The sequence below is a fragment of the Struthio camelus genome, chromosome 4 (genome assembly GCF_040807025.1).
Source record: "Struthio camelus isolate bStrCam1 chromosome 4, bStrCam1.hap1, whole genome shotgun sequence".
Taxonomy (NCBI): domain Eukaryota; kingdom Metazoa; phylum Chordata; class Aves; order Struthioniformes; family Struthionidae; genus Struthio; species Struthio camelus.
Genome location: NC_090945.1, coordinates 22,801,621 through 22,821,502, shown reverse-complemented (window position 1 = coordinate 22,821,502; position 19,882 = coordinate 22,801,621). Strand labels below are relative to the sequence as shown.

Sequence of the window (19,882 nt, the reverse complement as noted above, 5' to 3'; positions counted from 1 at the left end):
TCGTTCTGTGTTCTTTGTATTTTTCTTGTCTGTGAAACAATCTCAAGATTGCAAACCCTGAATGCTTATGGGAAGTGTTAGCTTAATAAACAAAAAACACTTCTAAAAAATATGTATTATTTTATCATTTAACTGATGCTTCAGGTCACGCACATTTTGACTTCTGGTTTTCCCTGGCCCTGTTAATTTTTATTAGTAATAAGTATTTTGGCATTGATTGAAACTGGGACAGGCAAATCCATTTTCTTTTGAACTTTGATACAAAGAAATTATAGAAGTTTTAAACAATTAAGTTGTTCTTGTTTCTTTTTTTACTACCTACTTCTCAAGAAAATTCTGTGTCACCCATAACTTAATATACTACAAGTTGTTTGGTGTTTTGGTTGGCTTTCTCCTCACCTGCTTGTATACTGCTACTGAACAGCCACCAAAGAAATCCAGTAGCTAAAATGAAACACACCTATATCGTTAACCATAACCAACTTCTGTGAATTTGAGTTTTTTCCATTCAGGGAAAACCAAAACTCAAATTCTGCTGTTCTCAAAGTAGCTTTAGGTATGGGAGGAACAGTCAGTCTCACTATTAAATGAAGTGAAGACTGGCAAACGACCATCTGATTTTTCCTTGCCTTCTTTGTAAGTATTTTTTGTATCACTGCCCAGTTGAAAGATTCAAAGGCATTTAAAATAATAAAATCTTAAATAACAAATCATTATATGAAATGACATATGGAATGTTTGAACAAAACTTTCCCTACCATAGAAAGAATATAATTAGAACCACCAGTCAAGATGAATTTTTCAACCCTGGCTTTTACTAAGGAGGCATGGAAATTTATGGCTCTTGACTTTGTAAAAATCTTCAGCTTAATGTTATAATGAAACTTTAGAATAAAGTTCATGGCCAGAACAGGCATAGTAGGCACTTGCATCTTTGTGTAGAAGACTACATGAAAGCCTCATTTTCAAATGGAAAATGCAGATAGCTCTGTGCTTTTGAAAAATCAAGCAGGGTTTTTTTGTTGTTGTTTTTGGGGTTTTTTTGAAGAGCTACAACCCTCACTTTTAGGTACCCAGTTGTAATAGCTTGTCCGCATAAGGTAAATTACAGCAGTGAGAAAAAGAGCGCTTTCCTTTCTTGGACTTTGTCACTGATGTAATTTCTTTTAACTTGTTAAGGCAACATGTGGGTGTTCTCTTTGACCTTTAGATCAACAGGATGATCAGGAAAGGACAGAGGAAAGACTGGCCCACATTGCTGATCATCTTGGATTCAGCTGGACAGGTAAAATGCATGTCATCTACTCTAGAAATAAACATGAGGGAGCATTCCTGGATGTTTTCATGTTGCTTTCAGATGACTTTCTTATTATCTGAAGAAGGCTGACAGAAATATTTCAGTAGCTTATAGAAACTAGATTGTCTTCAGGCTACTTAGATTTCTCTATCCTCTTAAGTAAGAACGGGAAGAGATTCTGCACCTGCTGTGTCATCACCAGAGGGAAACCTACTAGGATGAGAGTAATAACGAGCTGGCATACATCACCTACTCTTTCTTGCAAAATGCCACAACTCTGGGTGGAAGATCGATGAATACATGAATAAACGTCAGCTGTGCGATGCAAATCCTGATCTTAGAGGCCACTACAGGGATAGATGAGATCAGCTCCTTTTCTACAGAACCCAGTGAAGGGAAAACGGGTGAAAAGGGTCATATTTGTAACAATCACTTGAATATTGCAGACTGGTTACATCCAAGGCAGTTAACATTACTGGGGACAAGCCAAAGTGACACAGAATGAAATGCAGATCTCTGTCACTGAAAAGCAGCCGAAAAGTGTTTACAAAGAAAAAGAGCTCTGCAGAAATCTCTGCACTTGTGTGTTAAACTCTTCAATCCAACAAAAAAATCATCATGCCGGTTAATATTTCTGGAGTATTTTTCCTGACGCTGTGTACCATATAAGCTTAGCCTTCTCAGGTCTCTAGCAATTTACCTATGAATTCAGGGAACAATCTTCAACTATTTTCAATCACAGTCCTTATAAAAAAAATTTTCAAGCAAATCTTATTTTGTATCTCTAGAGCCAGTAGGAGACTCTTGAAAATAAGCAGGGTTAAAGAAAGAGTTGTATACCAGAGAAAAATATTAAGTCTCTGATAATGACAGCTGGCTTCTATACTGTTTTTATAAGCATCTTCAGTGTATATGCAAACCATCACTGACGTTTTTATTTACGTTACTCACCCCTTCCTTTTCTGTCCTCTACTTCCATAGAGAAGACTGGAAGCATATGTCACTCATTCCGGAATTCTTTTGAAGTCAGTAGGACTTGGACCTGTGCATATAACAGATAACAATTAGAGCTGGCCAAAGGCAGGAATCCGTTCAAATTTTGTGTGTGTATATGTAAATATAAAGTCCTGAAAATCAAACCAGAAGACATGGACGTTCATCAAAATAGACATTAATTACAGTTTTGCTATTAATGTTTCATAGTATTCTAGAGATGGCAGAATAACGAAACATCTGCATAAATATCCCCGTCTTGTATAATGATAAAGATCAGTGTGTCAAATTTTACTTTGAGGGATAAAATTGAGGTTACTTTTTGTTCAGACTTCCTTTCCTTACCTAAGATTCAAATCTAATATATACTTACTGTATATCTGTTCAAGTTTATAGTTGCGCTAGTCTACAAAACAGCTTGGAAATAAGGCTATCTGAGACTTGGGGTTTAGGGCCTCCCTGACTGTTAAAACATAGGACCCTTCCAGCATCAAGACCTTGCCCCTATAATAATGAGAAGAGAGTAAAGTATGAATCCTTCCTTCCTTCTGAGAGAAGCAGAAATCTGGAGGCCAGGAATAGCAATTGGAATCTACAGTTTCTCCATGGCTGTAACTCATCTGATGGCCTGTTTCAACAGTCACACCTTAGTGCGAGGACAGCAAGGAAGCTCTTCCTGATTCTGAATATAATAGGGGGATTATAGATAGTAAAGCCATTTTTCTTTTCTAGACTATGGTCTGAGCTTATGCTACATCAGAAAGACATCAGTTATTCTTAGTTCACGTTTTTATTTTTTTCATTTTCGACTGTAATTCATAGACATTTCTTTTAATGAAGCTAGTCCAGTGGAGTAGTACAGTTGTGCTTTAATCTAACCCTAGAATATGCCATTATTTAAATGTAATTCTTTCATTAGATTTTGAACAAAGTTTCTGAAATAATCAACATTCCAGGGGATAGAGTTTGGTGAACGTGGTGTTCTGTAGCTAGAAATGTTTTTATCTGCTCATATATTAATTCTGCCACTGCTTTCTATTTGATAACTTGTTACTACTAAATTTTGTCATAGGGTTGTCCCTTGGTACACATAAAAGCTCACACAGATCCATCACTTCTAACACAATTCTCTCATGAGAATTGTTGTTGTTGTTTAATAGTGTCTCCAAATACTACACAAGATACATAGGAGCAAAGAAAATTTGGTTTCGGAAAAGGTTTGTTTTCTACTTTGCTGCTGCCAGCCATTAAATAAATAGATGTAAGGAAAAAACAAAGCAAAATGAAACAGCCATCTTCACAGAACTGGAACTCTCTTTCAGAGTTAGCAAGAGAGCTGGATTTCACAGAAGAGCAAATCCACCAGATCCGAATTGAAAATCCTAATTCACTTCAAGACCAGAGCCATGCACTCCTGAAATACTGGCTTGAAAGGGATGGGAAACATGCAACAGGTTTGTTTCTGGTTATAGTATATTTGCATTGCCTTCTACTTGCAAGCTGAGGTGATAGGTGTGTGTTACAGTTGCAAAAAGAAATTATGGGTAAAATGTAGGCAACAGAAGGAATGAGTATAGATGTGCTTAATTTTTTAAAGCTGGTCTGTATAACATGGCATATCCTAAGATTTTGTGTTAGAGAAAATTGTTTAATCTGTCTTGCTTATTTGGAGGGAAAAAGCAAAACATTTTACAGCAAAGTAAGAGTGGAAAAACAGGCCTCTTTTTCCTAAATGAGAAAAAAAATGTTTGGCGGAATAAAACCAAATTTCTAGCAGGGGGTGGGGGGGAACAAGTGGTAATTCTTTTATGCAGCCCTTCAGGTAATTTTAGAATTTACATAGCACTGCTTCTAAATACATGTGTATTTTATATATGATATTATATTGCTGAGTATCCACTATATTTCCTTGATGTGGAAAATAGAGGGAAGAGAGCATGTGAAATTCTAAACTCAGCTACATGGTGTCGTTCTAATGCCACAGATACGAATCTTACCCAGTGTCTTACAAAAATCAACCGAATGGATATTGTTCATCTAATGGAGACCAGCGGCATAGACTCCATGCAGGTCCACGGCACTCGCACGTATGCAGAAATTGAACAGACAATAGGATTGGACCACAGTGAAGGTAAACATCTGACACAAAGCCACACACTACCAAAGTTATCTCACGTGACCACTGAAATGTTCGGCCAGGCTAATCTGTTAACTCTTATGACTGATTCTAATTTTGAAAGCACAGATAAGAAGAATCAATACAAATGTGATGTTGCACAGGTCACCGTTTAACCATGTATAAGATACCTGCATTAGTCAATTCTTACAATGCAAATAAAGGAATGTTTTCGGAAATCACTGCAAATACCTATGCCCAGTTTATTTTTTGCTTATACGAATGCTTTTGTAACAGTTCACAAGGTTGCATTATGATTTGATCAAAATTTGTAAAAAGATAGTTTCCGAAAACACCCAACTGTTCAAGGCTTTGGAAGAACTTTTGCGTTCAAGTATCTATGATGTAACTTGTAATTCTGCTATGATGCTGTTGAATTTCTTAAATGGAAAAGTTCAGTAGATTAGCTCAACAATTGTACTTTAAACTAACACCTCCAAATTATGTTAAAGAGAATTCTCTTTATCTCCTCTTACTTTTGCATCCTTAATTGAATATTGAATTATTATCCCAGTAAGATATTAAATGGCAACAAACTTCCCACCTTTAAGATGATTTAGGAATAGAAAGTCATGTTTGCTTTAATTAGCGTTCTAATATAATAACTGATTAGTTTAAGACCATTAACCACTATAGTCTGCTCCAATTCAATATAAATAGTTACATTTTTTCCTCAAGCTATTCTTCCAAGTTCAATAGGTTCCCAGTGAACGTGGCTAGTAAAGAAAAACGAAAGTCCAAGTTTGTGATCTGTAGCCTATTGAGTAGAAATGCACTTGTTTTATGTTTTCTGCAGGATTAGAACACATGCTTTAGGAATGTGTTTGTCGCTAACTGTTTGAATCTATAATGAAACCTTTTGTGATATGGCTTTTTCCAGTTCCGCAAAAGGGGATTCTTTTAATTTTCTTTGAAGCATATAAATTAGCTAGTCCTTGTATGTAGGCCTGTATGACAATTTCTTTGTCCATACTCGCGTAGTTACTTTCTCTGTAAGGAGCTACATAAAAAAGGAGGGGAAAAAAAAAACGTCGCTAGAACCTACCCCTATCAGAGAGAGAGAGGTAATTTTTTCCTTCTAGGATTTTAAACACACATGGAGAATGAAGAGTAAGTGCATTCAAGTGAGACTTGTAATGACACTTCTCTTTTTTTCCCCTCTGTTTTTAAAGGGTTTTCTGCGTTACAAGAAGAACTGTACAGTCCAAGGCATAAGAAAGAAGATGAATATGGACTATCTAAAGACGGTGACCCATCTGAACACCCTCCTATTGTCTCTGAGGAAGACGTTTCTGTCAGTTCTCCTTTTCAGGACAGTACTCCCAGGAGTGAAGCAGAAATATCAATGGCTGAGCTTCTGAGACAAGCACATAAGGAACAAGTACAAGCTGAATTCTCAGGGAAACCCCAAAACATGTTAGAAAAGCCATCTGCTGCTTCACAACATGAATGTTTGTAAGTATCAAAAGACCAGAATGAAACCTGTGTGAAACAGATTATCCCTCCTCTGTTTAATGAGATAATTTTTTGCTTTTCTCTGAAGCCTGTGGACTAGCTATAATTTTCCTCCAATTGTGCATGCTAGTTTATTAATTCCTACTATGTGTTTAACTTTTTAATCCATATGGAGGAAGCCGTAAGGATTGAGAGAGTCTGTTCTTCACTATGAACATAAAGTAATAATCTAATCTAGTATGTATGAAAGAGAAGAGGGATAATGTAGAATTATTTTTGCAAACTGTATATTTTCCATACTTGATGTGGTAAAGTAAGTAAACACTAGAGGGTCCTTTTTTCATCTTTAGGATGGATTTTTGAATTGAGACAAAAATTTTCCGACTTAATGATTTCTTGCAAAATTCGTATGTATTGGCAACAAGTAGATTTTTTTTTTTTTAAACAAATTTCAGATGGCAAAGGAATAGAAACAGGCTATACACTGACAAGACAAAAGTACTTAAAGTAACAGCATATGATAAAATACAAATTTAGAAGACTTGTACAGGGTAACTTTGAATTCTGATTTGGGGCTTTTGGTGGGGCTGATTTCACTTGGGCTGATACAGTGACAAAGATGATCATGTTTCTTTCTTCCCCTTCTCCCCAGTCATTGTCTACACTGACAGCTCTAAGTTGTGTAGATGCAGGTATCTGTGGGCTGGCAAAATATCAAAGATTGCCTTCCAAAGAAGTGATTTTCCTGGGAGTGATTAGCTTTGATTTTGAGATGCAGCCCAGAAAAGCCATAGTGCAATACAGAGTCCCGCAAATGGTCTGGTGGGGATTCTTTTGCTCAAGATGCACTTTACAAACAGGAGAGAGGGTAGAGAACAGAAATGAGAATCTAGAAGAAAGAGAGGACTTAACATGAGTGCACAACGCACACAAAAATAGCAGTCCTTCTTAATGATTTGCATGAGAAAATGAATGTTTTTGAGGAACAGAGAATACATTTTTAATTGTGTGTTTTGTAGCTGGAGAACTAGCACAGTTCTGTGCAGAAAGAACAGGCAAACTAGGTCCAACAAAACCGTTGGGGTGCATTACAGATAGTAGACAAGTTACAGAAGACAACTCAACTGCAGATACTGATAGCTGATAAAAAATGTTAATAAGCTCTTTATATATACTGTGCTGTCAGAACAAGGATTCCAAAGACAAACATTTTTGAAACAATATTGGTAATACTAAAGAATTGTAGCAATGACAGGGGAAATTACTGTACTTCATGTTTAGTTTGAACTAAGACGAAAATTCGGCTAATCCTAGGTGGCTCACAAAGAACAGATACCAAGAGGAATAATATAATAATTTATATAGCCAATGAAAGGGGAAGGGGAAGGCTGGATCAATCATATTAAATTTATACAACAATTAAATCTTTTCTTATTTTGGAACACAGTTGTTTTAGGGACAACAGCTGGGGGAGCACAACAACTTGTCAAAGCCCAACTTACATCAGAAAAAAAACTTATCCATGCAAGTTATTCTATAACTGTTACTTAAACTACTCATGGGACTCCTATGATTAAAATTTACTAATTACCCTAGTTAATTTTAAGGATGGGAGAGGAAGCCATATAGATTCCAGCATTTATATACATCTGAGAAGTTTTAGAAGTGAAAGATATAATTTTTGCAGACACACTATCTTTACTTTGACGTAGTTGCCTTTAAAAAAAAAAAAATATATATATATATATATATACACACACACACACACACACATCCACCAAAGGGAAAAGTCAGCCTCAAAAGAAAATTCTAGGTAGTGACACTTGATATTTACAACCAGTGTAAATCAGAAGTGACCCTTTCAAAGTGCTGCCATGAGGAAAATAGCAGATAAGTCAGACTTAGGTTGTCTGCTGAATCTGTTAGATGAGAGTTTTAGAACTTGACTACCGTCACTATCATTCACCTGTATGCAACAGAAAAATGTGTATGTACATATATTTTAATATATGTCTTATCTATATGCATACAACGACTTGTAATATATGCAACAATATGTTTCTGTAGTTTGTGGCAGAAAATAAATCATAACAATGTTCAGTGAAAATAACCTTACAAACAAAGTAAGATGCTCTACTAAATTTCTCGCTGTTTGGAAAGACTCCAGAACACCACATAAAAGGTATGTCCTGCAGTTGGTCTCTCGTCACCTTCAGCTGTACAGCTCGTAATTAACGAGGAGATGTTGACAGTAGTTTGCTTCACGTCCATCTGTAGCCTCCTTCCCAAAAAGGGTAACAGATATTCCGTAGATTTCTGAGGACACAAGTGACAGCCAAGCTCACATAAATCCTTCACAAAGACCAGGTCTTGCAGAATCAGGTGCCATATTTGGATATTCATTTGGAGGTTTTCTTTAGGCAAGAAAATAGGAGGAGTTCCTAGCCAGATTGCTCTGCAGTAACTCCCAAAGACTATCAGTAATTTGTAGACTTTGCTAAAAGGCATAACAACACCATTTAGTCAGTGCACAGATGTTTCATTTACAGAAAGAAAAAATGACTGCATTGTAGTTACTTTCCTTGAACTTGTAATTCACAGTGTCACAACTTCAGGGACAGAGCAGGCTACAGCACTAGTAACTGGAAAGGCAGCAGGCAGCGCAAGCGAAGAATCCGAACACATCAGCACAGCAAAGGAAGAGTGTGAAAAACCATACCCACAGCCCCTGTCATCCGCTCAACGAGGCGATTCTCCCATTGTCCAAGAGCCTGACGACCCCCAGCTCCACCAGGATGACCTCTCGCCAAGGAGAACTAGTCTAGTGATAGTGGAGTCAACTGATGAACAGCCAGAAAAGTTTGGAAGAGGCTATGAAGAGGAATCTTTAGAAAAGGTAGATATCAACAAAGTTACTGACACAAAAGAGCACGTTTTCTCTCTGGCTCATTTTGTTAAGAGGAGGGTTTAGCAGGCTGATTAAAAATAATCCTATCTGCAACTGAGCCTTTTCTCTTTCCCTTTGTGGTTATTAGGGCTAACGTTTGTATGAAGGTTTAGAAAGCTGAAACAAAGAAACCCCAAATTCTAAACCCTAGACTGTAATTTTGCTTTTGCAACCCTCATTTGTCCTTTGGTCCATGTCAGTTATGTCTGTGCATGTGAGAGAGAATTAAATAGTGTAAATAACAGGTGCAAGAAAAAAAGAGAAAACCCACATATAGGTGAAAGCTGAAAAACAGGTGTAACCAAAGCAATACTGTCAAAAGCTATGAAGAAAGGCAAGATTTACACAGAGCAACATGATCTGAAAAATACTGTCAAGTTGGTGAGATTGAAAAAAGGTAGCTGGATCTACTCTGGAGAACACCAAGGATGGACTGGAAGAAAGGAACAAAAAACCAAACCAAACCAAAAACAAAAAAAGGTGAGGTAGGTCATTTTGCTTTGCAAGACAAGGCAGCCTTACTGCATAGATGGTGAAGGGAAGAAGTCCAAAGAGCAAATAAGAGAGAGCAATTATATGGCTTTCAGTTGGGAATTTGAAGCTACTTGGCAGGTAAAGCTTTAAGAAAGAAAGGCAAAGAAAGCTGTTTAAAGTGGAAGAAAAGGAGAAGGCGTAATTGGGCAGGTACCGAATTTCACCAGTGAAGTTAGAGCAGAGAAAGCAGAGTTCTCCTTAAGCAGAAAGTGCTTCCTGTTTTGACATTCAGCTAGAAGGAGATATCTCCTTCTGGGATCTCCAGGAAAGGTAGAATATAAAGGTGTAGGGTAACTCAGATGTTGAAAGATTAGTTATAACAGGACTCAGTATATGAGGCATCGGTTGCCTACGGAAAAGATACCCTGGCTGCCCTCAAAGATTATTTGCTTCTTACTGCCTACAATTCTCCCACTGAAGTTCAAAAAATTTCCCTACCTTACACTGTTATGTTTCCCAGATCTTTTCAGCTTCTCTTTGCCTTCTGAACGAATGTTCCTTTAAATTCTGAATTCTTCCCTGTGCAGGAGAGGACCTCAAAACTTACTATTAATTTTTTTTGAAGAATCCAGTGCCCAGACTGTTGATATGTTCTCCTCTAGCTAAACTTGTTCAGTCCCAGTGTCTATATGCTGCACTGTGCGTTTCTCAGTATGGAGAATTTAAAGGCTTTCATGTAATTTCCTGTGCAATTAATATAGAAACCAAATTCAGTACATGTGAATTCTAGATATGGTGTTAGTAATACCTTCTGGTACATCTGGAGTCAGGTAATGCAGCCTATTTCAGGCTTGGCTCTGGCAACCTTCACTAAAAACATCCCTTAGAGATAGTACTAGAGATTCATCCTTCTCTTTTCAATATGCTAATATTCAGCTAATGTGCCGTCAAGCAGCCACAGCTGTTCTTTCCCGCTGCATAAATGTTTCACAGATTAAAAGGTAAGAGGACAAAAGGTCAAAATCCAAAGAGCAGAAATTTTCAGAAGAGAAGATGCTTGTAAATAGAAACAAGACAGAACCTCTAAGTACTTTTAGTACCACATACAGCATCAGTAAACAGAGCACTGCTTCCATGCTTCCAATAGGAATTAGCAGAGGAATTAGGCGAGCTGGAGACCAGCTCAGATGAGGAAGAAATGGTAACGACCAGGGTCGTTCGGCGCCGGGTGATTATTCAGGTACTGAGTGTTGAACTATTGCATGTGCCAGTGGTGATCATGCCCTGGTAACGCCCGTTGGACTGCTGCTGAGACACCCGCTTGGCTGGTTTTGCACCTGAAGCTGCAATGCTCCTGAATGATGCATGCCATTGGATAAACTGTTCTAGTACCTTTTCTGGGGAGAAGACAGACCATTATAGTAGAACTGCTAATCCTACTCTATATTCTGTGAGATACCTCAGTAGGAGGACAGAGACTTTTCAGCTCTGTATGCAGTCAACTAATACAGATTTGCCTGTCAGTTATGGCATAACTTTCCTTTGCTTTACACTTCTCTAATACATGCTAATACTGTTCTAAATATTTATCTACAGAACACATTTTTTTCTAATACTTTTTTTTTTTCATTCTTTAACCAATTAACCAATTTTAAAGTTGCTTATTTAAAGAAATGACTTACATTAAGTCACTGCTTAACAGAAGTTTGTTCTTTGTCATACAGGCTGATAGTATGCCTGAAATGCCACCAGAATCAGTCACAGAAGAGCAATATACAGATGAATATGGCCACACAGTGGTAAAGAAGGTATCGTCAGTTATGACCCCCTACTACCTTCCTACCGTCCTATAAATGGAAGGATAAATAAATCCACATACATGCTTAATTTTCTTTTGCAAAGGGGTGTGATTTTTTTTAAGAGTGAGTAGTGCATGGAAGGAAATAGAGTTTCTGTTAATGGGAAATGTCAAGATTTGAAAATTTATTTTGATTTGCAAGACCAATCTTTTTTCAATTTATAATTCACCATGACATTATTTGGTGAGTTTACCTCTTTCTTCCCCCTCAGAAATGCAGAACTATGTAGAGTTTTCATTGGATTTTTTTTTTTAAATTTCCTCTACGAGCATGACTTTGCTCATACTAATGAAACTACTGGAGGGCTAGATCCACAAGGGTCACCTAAATCCAGATCCTCAAAAATCTCTCCTCGGTTGTGACTGAACACGTTCCTAAATTTCTGTATCTGTACATACAGTTTAGGTTTCACGGAACAGAGAATACAGAAATTAGTTGCTTCTTTGATGGTCTCATAAAATAAGCATTTCCAGAGCATGCTTATAAAACTGAATTCTGCACACCACGGAGGTGGAAGAGGAAGTTCTGTCCTCCTTGCTTTATTTGACCTCTTGGTACTTGGCCTAGGGCTTGGCAGAACTGAGTTCTGCTGGTGGCAGTTTCCAGCTTTTATCTCTTGGGAGAAGGTCACAGACCCTCAGCTGGATCACATCTCTCTGGAAGCTGTTCCAATTCATATTAAAGGAAAATAAACAAATACCATCCCCTCCCCATCCCAAACAACAAGAAGTATTCCCAAGTACATTGTACAAGAGGGAGCCCGAGTCTTTGACCTACTGGATGGAGAGGGAAATACCCCTGCCTCTGTGACTATTGGATACATGACACAAACAGTCTGATTGTGCATCACAGAAAGTAAGTTATTGGACAAAGAGGGAGGTAAATGCTTAATGTTATCTTGTCTAAAGGGGCTGGGTAACCATATGAGAAAGTAGAGCGTTTTAGGTCATACAGAGAGGGGTACATTCTCGTTATCCTAGAAAGATTTATCTTGGCTTGAACCCTGTTGTTCTCTTCTGCTCCTCTTTGTTTGGCTTGTCAGTGCCTAGAAAGCCCATGCACCGGATGAGTCTCTTAAGTAAGTGGCTTGATTCCAGCTCACTAGTTAAGCAGTGGTTAGGGGCAGTCAGCGCTATCAGTGTTATGTCCAAGCCCCTTTGTGAATCTGGTTCTAAGTACTTAATAGCCAAGCTGATAACCTCTCACTTTCAAGTCTTTCGATTTGATGATCTTTTTGAAAATGTCAGTCCTGAGATGCCCTCTAGCAGTTGTGTGGTTGTAAAGTACGTTTTCTATCTAAGGTTGTATGCTTCTTTTCCTAATAATAACTACTTTTTAAAGAGTAGTTCCAATACGTATAATATGCCCACTGGTGAAAAAAGTTAATAGGAGCTTTGCTGTATGGTAGCTTAAGTTGGGCCAGTGCATCAGTGTGCACCTTTACTATAGGTGTTTGTGAAAAATGTGTTAAAAGGCTAAAACACTGAACTGTCTATATAGTTCCATACGTTAAGGTCGGGGGTGGGGGAGGGGCCGCTTCAAATAGAAAATACTATATGGAGAATAAGAAGGAATAATACGTTATTTTTAATTCTTTCAACACACAAAGCTCTATTTCATTCTTTCAGGTCACTAGAAAGATCATCCGGCGATACGTTTCTCCGGATGGCATAGAAAAAGAGGAAGTCATAATGCAAGGAACACCACAACAGCCTGTTAAAGTTGAAGAAGGAGATGGCTATTCCAAAGTTGTAAAACGGGTTGTGCTGAAGAGCGACAGTGAACAGTCTGAGGTTAGGGCTTCCATTTTCCTTGTGATGGAACAGAGCAGCTGAAAGAACAGAGCTTCCTACTCTTGACTATTTTTATCTCATTTATGTTGTTTTTGTTACAAAATTCCTGTTGAACTTCAAGATGTGCTTGGACGAGGCATTGTGCTGCTGGCTGATCTTGTTAGAGGCCAAGTACTTTAACAGCATATTTAGTAACTACATCCTACTCATGCCAGCAACATTATTTTTTAATTATACTTAAAAAAAACAAAAATTCCTTGCAGATGGAAAGGCCTCAGAAAAAGAGATGCAGAAAAAGGCGGGGGGGAGGGATGAGTGCAGTTTTCTCTGAATATGAAAGTCACAAGACAGGTTCAAATTTAATGATTTATGAAAAGTATCAAATTCATAAAGAACGCTAAGATGATGTATAGATGAATGATAAGTATGCATTTGTTATCAGACCCCTTATCTAATAAGGGAGTTAGTGTATGTCGTAATGAAATGATTTGATGTTCTCCACGATTCAAAAACTAAGCTATTCTAAAACTACAGTTACATTAGGTATAACCCGCTGATGTGCTCTTTGCTTTGAAGAGGTTAAACAAAAGTATTGCTTTTATGCAAATTGTTTGTAGAGCCAGATTTTTTTAAAAAGGAAACAAAACAAAAATAAAAAAAAATCCCACCCCCAACCTTGAAAGGTAAGTGCTTTTCTTTTTCCTCTTTTCCTGCCCTACTTCGCCATGTAGCCCTACAGATATTTGTATCAGCACAATTCAGGTGGTGACAGAGGGGCCAAAGCTAGCAGAGAGGTAGCTTTCAGTAGTACTGAAGGTGAAAGCAACGTTTAACGACCTGTTGTTAGAAACGTTAAGAACATGATTGTGTTCTCTCCCACCAATCCCATTTACTCATCAGAATTAATTCCCTAGGAGTAAGGTAACCCAAAAACAAAGTCATTTTTTTAGTTAGCCAGCAATAACAGTTTATGATAGGGAGCCCATACACGTTTAATTTGTGTTTTGCAAAATAAAATCCTGTTTATCACTTTCACGTGGTATTTGAAAATTCTGGTCTGTTACTCCTGTTAAGAGCGCCGTGATTTTACAAGTATGACTTACATCTTAAGGAGTTCTTAATTACATGATATGGACTGATAACACTGATCCATATTGCCAGTGTATCCAGCAAGGATTCACAGGAAGAGGTCCACTTGTTACTTGGTATAATATTCCACTGGCTTTGGCAGGTAAGCCATATGGCAGCCTGTGCTGTGGTGGAGGGTAGCAATATCCCTGTTAGCCTGAGGCTGATTCAGGTTCCGGAAGCAGTCCAGCTGTGGCAGCACAGCCACAGCATTTACTTAGCAGAGTAAATTATCCAGGGCTGCTCCTGCAGTCTGAACTGGCACAAACCTTAAAATGTCTAGTACTGGAGCTGTACAGCAGGTAACAAATGCACACTCACTATTTTGATGAGTACACACAGGAAGTGAGATGTTTCTTACATTGTTGTTGTGTAGGGCAATGATTAAGAAAGAACGGTAAGATAACAGATACAAATTAAGCTTATGTCTTTTAGTTTTGTAATTCATACTCAATATACTTCTGTTTTCTGACCCTCCAGGTGACCTTGTCTGAACCTGCTGTTTTGTCTAGTACCTCCAAATTCCAGTCTGAACCAGTGGAAGGCCGCAAGGTCAGCAAAGTCATAAAGACCACTGTAGTGCAAGGAGAGAGGACAGAGAAACACTTGGGGGATTCAAGCTTAGCTACTGATCTTCCGTCAGCCAAAGACGACTTTGAAGAGGTAAAAAGGCATTTTAAATCCAAATATTAAAAAAAATGTCACAGCATACCCGGGGACAAATTGTACTCTACCAAGAGGGTTGTGGTAGTGGAGCATCACTCAGACACCAAGTGTAAACCTCAATTATTATATGCAGCCATGCTAGGAAGACCTTAGTATATAAAGAAGGGTGGGGATGGGAAGATCTGTCATTAAAGAATTAGCTGTGAAACATTTTAAGGTTCTAAAAAACATGCAGGATTTGACTAAAGTTGATAGAAGTTATTTGTGAGGACACTCTTAGAAAAGCCTGGATACTCTTAGATAAGCCCATTCATACATTGCAACACGTGCAGCTAACTTCAGAAATTAGAACAGGTAAGTCTACTCTCTAGACAAGTCCATGCATCACAGCAATTGTTCCTTTTGTCCTTGAAAAGAAGGAGGAGCTACCAAGCTATTCAACACCTTTCCTGTTTTAATGCTTTTTCTGATGAACTTAGACATGTCAGTACTAGAAAAGTTATATTAAACTATTATATTTTTTTTCTGCAAGGAATTGATAGCACTTTAATTTTAATCCATCCATTATCCCTTTAAATAACACATGCATACAATACCTTGTCACCTCTGAAGGCTCATGCAGAAGAGAGCTTCTTGGCAATATATGTAACATAAGTACATAAGTTTTTTAATTTGACAAAAATTTGTAACATTAAAACATAAGTTTTTTTAATTTGACAAAATAAGCACATGAAAGCATAGATGCAACAATGTCATGGTCCAGGTATGGGTTTTCTGCAGCACACTCCTTCTACATAATGCAGGAGGACAACAGTGGTAAGCTATTTCATTGAGATGTCAAATTTCCATTTATGAATATAGGCCCTGTAGCTCGATCCTCTCTCCTGGCAATACCAACACAAGCAACAAGAACTGTCACATGCTGCAGTAGAGATTCAAAGAACAGGCTTGGAAATGACACTTTTTCCTCACCTAACAGCTTCCAGTTTAGTTTTGTACTTAAAAATGAAAAGCAAATCAAGAAGCCTGCAGAAGATACCACAAAGAAACCCATATCCAGCCAAACAGAAATAAAAATGCTGAACCCCTCCCCACCCCCCTTTCCTGTGAAGTATTACCATCAGCAGATATTCTGTGGGACGCTTGCAGGACTCCACTCCCTGCCTCCTCCATTTCAGTATAATCAGGGCTCAGAACCATCACCACTTGTGTCTATGTACTGCTAGCACTGGCAACAGGCAACTGTTTCAAGACATGGGAGCAAGACAGAGCTCAGGATGACAGTTGAAACAGAGATAAAAGACAGAGTTTCCTGCAATAGGAGAAGGATTGTCATAAACAGCTACAAATGATGAGCGAGTTGTGCAAACATGGTGCTCCAGGCCTTGAGGGGGGGCTGTTTAAAAGTTGAAAATGTAGTAGTAAGACACGCTTCAGTACAGTTCTTAGTAAGACTGAAAACATACTACATGAGAAACTGTTACTCATTTATACATTTGAGGAAGACTCAAAAGGATGCAATTGACAGGCAGATACTTCCAAAGTATTTGCGTTTTTGCACACTTCTCAGCATGCTGTGTTTTTAAACAACTCAGCTCTGCATAGATTTACTCAACTTCATTAGTATGAAGATTAAGGTATGAAGAGCAATTATCTTGTGTCCTTGGGTTTTGTTTTTGTTTTAATTTAGGCTTTGAGCTATACAGGTAACCAAATGAAAGTTCAACTCCCTGCTTTAGTAGAGAAAGAAATCATGAAAGAGGATGGCTCAATTATTAAAAGGTTTGGCTTGGCATGTCAATGAACTGTTACTAGAAGAGCACTAACAAACTCTTAACAAACAAACATAAGCGGATTTAAGTAAGTCAGTGTCTAAAGTGAAACCACTGTCTGGCAGTATTTAAAGCTTTATTTGCAAAAGTACTAAATATTCCTACTAACATCTTATCACAGGAACGGATGTAAGCACTGGAAAGGTCTACATTCAGTTGGAAAGACTAGCTCAGTAATGTGTGTCACTGCCCAATTGCTCATAGGGGGGTGATGTAAAATAACACTGTGATTTACAGTTAAAATAAATCAAGGATACTTCAAAATAATTTTACATAAGAGTTGGCTCCAGGATCATTTGGTAATTTGAAGTATTATCAAAACAGGTGAGAAGATATATATGCATGTGTGAATTGAGCTCCATGAAGAATGAGGTAGGGCAGAGAGATGGCGATGAAAACATTTAGCCATAAGAGCTGCTTAGTACAACAAATATATGCATACCTACCACACACAACTTGAACTCAGGCTACTACATGTTATTTAGCATACATGCATTTTCTTTTGGGCCACTTGTATTGATAGTGACTAATGCATTAGCATGGTAGAGCCAATGTTAGCATTTGGAGAGAACACACTGACTGAAGTATAAAGGGTCAGTTTTAATTTGTTTCTATATGATTTGTATTTTATACTTGGGACAAGCAGTATCCCACTTCACTGAGAGGGAAGCCCTTACAAGCTGCAAGCACCTACTGTTTTCAGAGTTATTGTGATGGTGTCACAAGGACAAAAGGAGCCGAAAGGCCTACTAACCTTCATCTACTTGTAGATGAAGAAACAGCTATACCTGTCAAGGCCTTCTGCTGATAGAGGGATGTTTTGGTCATACAGGTCACAGAAAGAAGCATCAACTGCCTGTTAAAATAGGTTTGTGCATCAAGCTCTGTTCCTGGCAGAGGAATCAGGAATTTCCAAGTATGCTGACTTCCCATGGTCCTCACTCACAGGCACTGACCAGAACGTGGGGTTCTGGGTAACTTTGCTTTCCTATGACAACTACATTTACTTGCCTACAGCTGAAGGTGGCTTAGGGAGGTTTAAGGTTTTTGACTACTAGGGCAAGAGGTTCTGATGAGGTAAGAGAGCAGTTAACAGAACAGTTTAAGACACTAGATTGCCACAAGTACAGTTTTACTGACAGTCAGAAGTAGGACTTGCTCAGAGGTCTTCAGGAAGGTATAAACTAAAGAAGCCGAAACCATTGTGACAGAATCTTAAGTTACTGTTGTACAAGACACCTCTGTATGTCGAAGCTAAATACAGCAAGTAGGAAGGTCTTGTGTGGATTTCAAGATAATGTTGCATGTCTGTGTGTTACAGCATGTTTTTGTCAGGCACATAAAACTATATGCTTAACAAGTATGTACAGATGAACTGTTATTAGTTTACCTTAGGGAAGCAAGTTAGTGGTGTGTGTTTTTATTCAGAGTGCATAAAGAATATCTAACCTCAGAAACTGGCTCAACTCTTGCTGCCAGCTACAGTTCTCATTTTATTTTAAATGAAAGAGCTTTAAAACTGAAAATGAGCGTCTTCTAAAAGCTTCAGAAGCTGTGGGCTTTTAAAGAAAGTCTTTTCATTCTTTTTCTTTAGGACAAGACTGAATAAAGCCAGCACACAGAAGAGGACTGTGATGAAGGACCAGTATGGAAAACATGTTCACATAGAAGAGCTGGAAGACGCACCAGAAGCACTACCACAGGATGACCTTCAACATGACCTCCAGCAGCTTCTTAGGCACTTCTGCAAGGAGGACTGGAAACACGAAGCAAAGTGAGAAGCTGCCACCCCTCAACAGCAACACATTAACCATCCATCCAGTATGCAACATTTATCTTCTCTAGGTGTGACATTATTACCTACATAATCACTGGAAGACACTGCCATTTCTACTTGTGCAGGTGCAGCAAATTCATTTTACCCCTGCCCCCCCATATTTGATTTTGGGATTTTTGTTATTTTTTTACCCTGTAAGCTAATTTGTGACCAAAGATAGCATCCTTCATTCAGGATGATTTATCCACCGAATCGTCGTCTTTGTGCTGTACTGGGAATTTGTCAGCATCGCCACTTTTGGCTGTTCCTTTGCTTCTGCACTAGCTTCATGAAATTGCATTTGTCAAGCCAACTTCATCTACAGGCCTCTTCAAGTGACTATGTACATGCATCATTAAAAAAGGGGGGGGGGAGGGAGATGTTAACATGTAAACTGTATATAGCAAGAGTATTTGGACTTAAAGACTGCAGAAAACACACTGCCTATGACTACAATTAGCATCATGGATTACAAGGTCTATTGAAACCGCTGAGCAGCGATGAATAAATACTGTTAACGCAATTGACTGAAAACACAGACCGACCGAGGAGGAAGCACTGCAGATCTCCTGCCTCCATAAGACTTCCAGTGTAGGGATCTATTACAGTTAAAGGCTCTAAGAGTCAGGCTAAAAACCTGGAAATTCAGCTGTTCTCATGAAGTAACAGCTGACTGTGGCCCTGAATACTTTTAAGACCTTTGGACAGCCACCTAAAGATTTCCAGAAAGAGGAAAAATAATAACAATATCCAATTAGGTAACCAACTTGCTAGCAGCTATATCTATGGTATATTTGCATACAATATTAAAATCTTTTAGATCTGGACATGTGGCAGGGTGTATTAAACAATTATAACTACAGTAGTTTCCTGTTTTCATCACTGCTTTAGCAAACCACACCTGCTGGCCACTGCACTGTAGATAACTATGGAAGAAAGACTTACCCACTATACAAAGAGATTAATTAATTCACCGTGTTTTATCAAGATTGCCTCTTACTTGATACATGCATGTGGCATCTGAAAGTCAAAACCAAATCCTTCTGTAATCATGTCAGCTTGTTAGCCCTCTTAGCACTGAGCGAGCAGTTTTTATCTTCCAATCAAGTGTTTTTTAAAAAGAAAGTTGCTCACCATCCTAGAAAGCCAGTTTCTGTTCATATTTTGTTATCTTTATATATTATATATATTATATATATTTCTAAATCAACCCTCTGAAAACCATAATAGCATGTCTGCACTTTTATTTTCAAAAAAGGGAACATAAAGATCTGACACTTCTGGTGTTCTGTATCTTAATATTTAGTGGTCAGAGCTCTGTAGTGTTCTGGCAAATACGATGCATAAACAGACACACTCTAAATGTTTTTAATCAGCTATTTGTTTTTTTAATAGTATACTCAGAAAAAAAGAAAGCTAGTGAAAAATAAATCCTGTCCTCTAGGG

General features: G+C 38.1%; 1 protein-coding gene and 1 long non-coding RNA gene across 16 annotated transcripts in view; one reads left to right on the top strand and one right to left on the bottom strand.

The window, feature by feature from the left end:
* ANK2 (ankyrin 2) overlaps nt 1-18,371 on the top strand; it is a 360,943-nt gene extending 342,572 nt beyond the window's left edge. For 14 of the 15 annotated variants that reach the window (XM_068941794.1, XM_068941796.1, XM_068941799.1 and 11 more), the window contains 9 exons: nt 1,211-1,285; nt 3,613-3,744; nt 4,275-4,421; nt 5,639-5,921; nt 8,523-8,817; nt 11,067-11,150; nt 12,830-12,994; nt 14,603-14,785; nt 18,215-18,371. In XM_068941794.1, the coding sequence (XP_068797895.1) occupies nt 1,211-1,285; nt 3,613-3,744; nt 4,275-4,421; nt 5,639-5,921; nt 8,523-8,817; nt 11,067-11,150; nt 12,830-12,994; nt 14,603-14,785; nt 18,215-18,229 (1,379 nt within the window). In that variant the 3' untranslated portion in view covers nt 18,230-18,371. The remainder of the gene's footprint in view (nt 1-1,210; nt 1,286-3,612; nt 3,745-4,274; nt 4,422-5,638; nt 5,922-8,522; nt 8,818-11,066; nt 11,151-12,829; nt 12,995-14,602; nt 14,786-18,214) is intronic. The other variant, XM_068941791.1, reaches the window with a different exon arrangement.
* Nucleotides 1-19,882, bottom strand: part of LOC138067155 (uncharacterized) — a 75,220-nt gene that overhangs the window by 28,782 nt on the left and 26,556 nt on the right. Inside the window, exon 2 of the long non-coding RNA XR_011140873.1 lies at nt 2,249-2,339. This is a non-coding gene — a long non-coding RNA (uncharacterized lncRNA). The remainder of the gene's footprint in view (nt 1-2,248; nt 2,340-19,882) is intronic.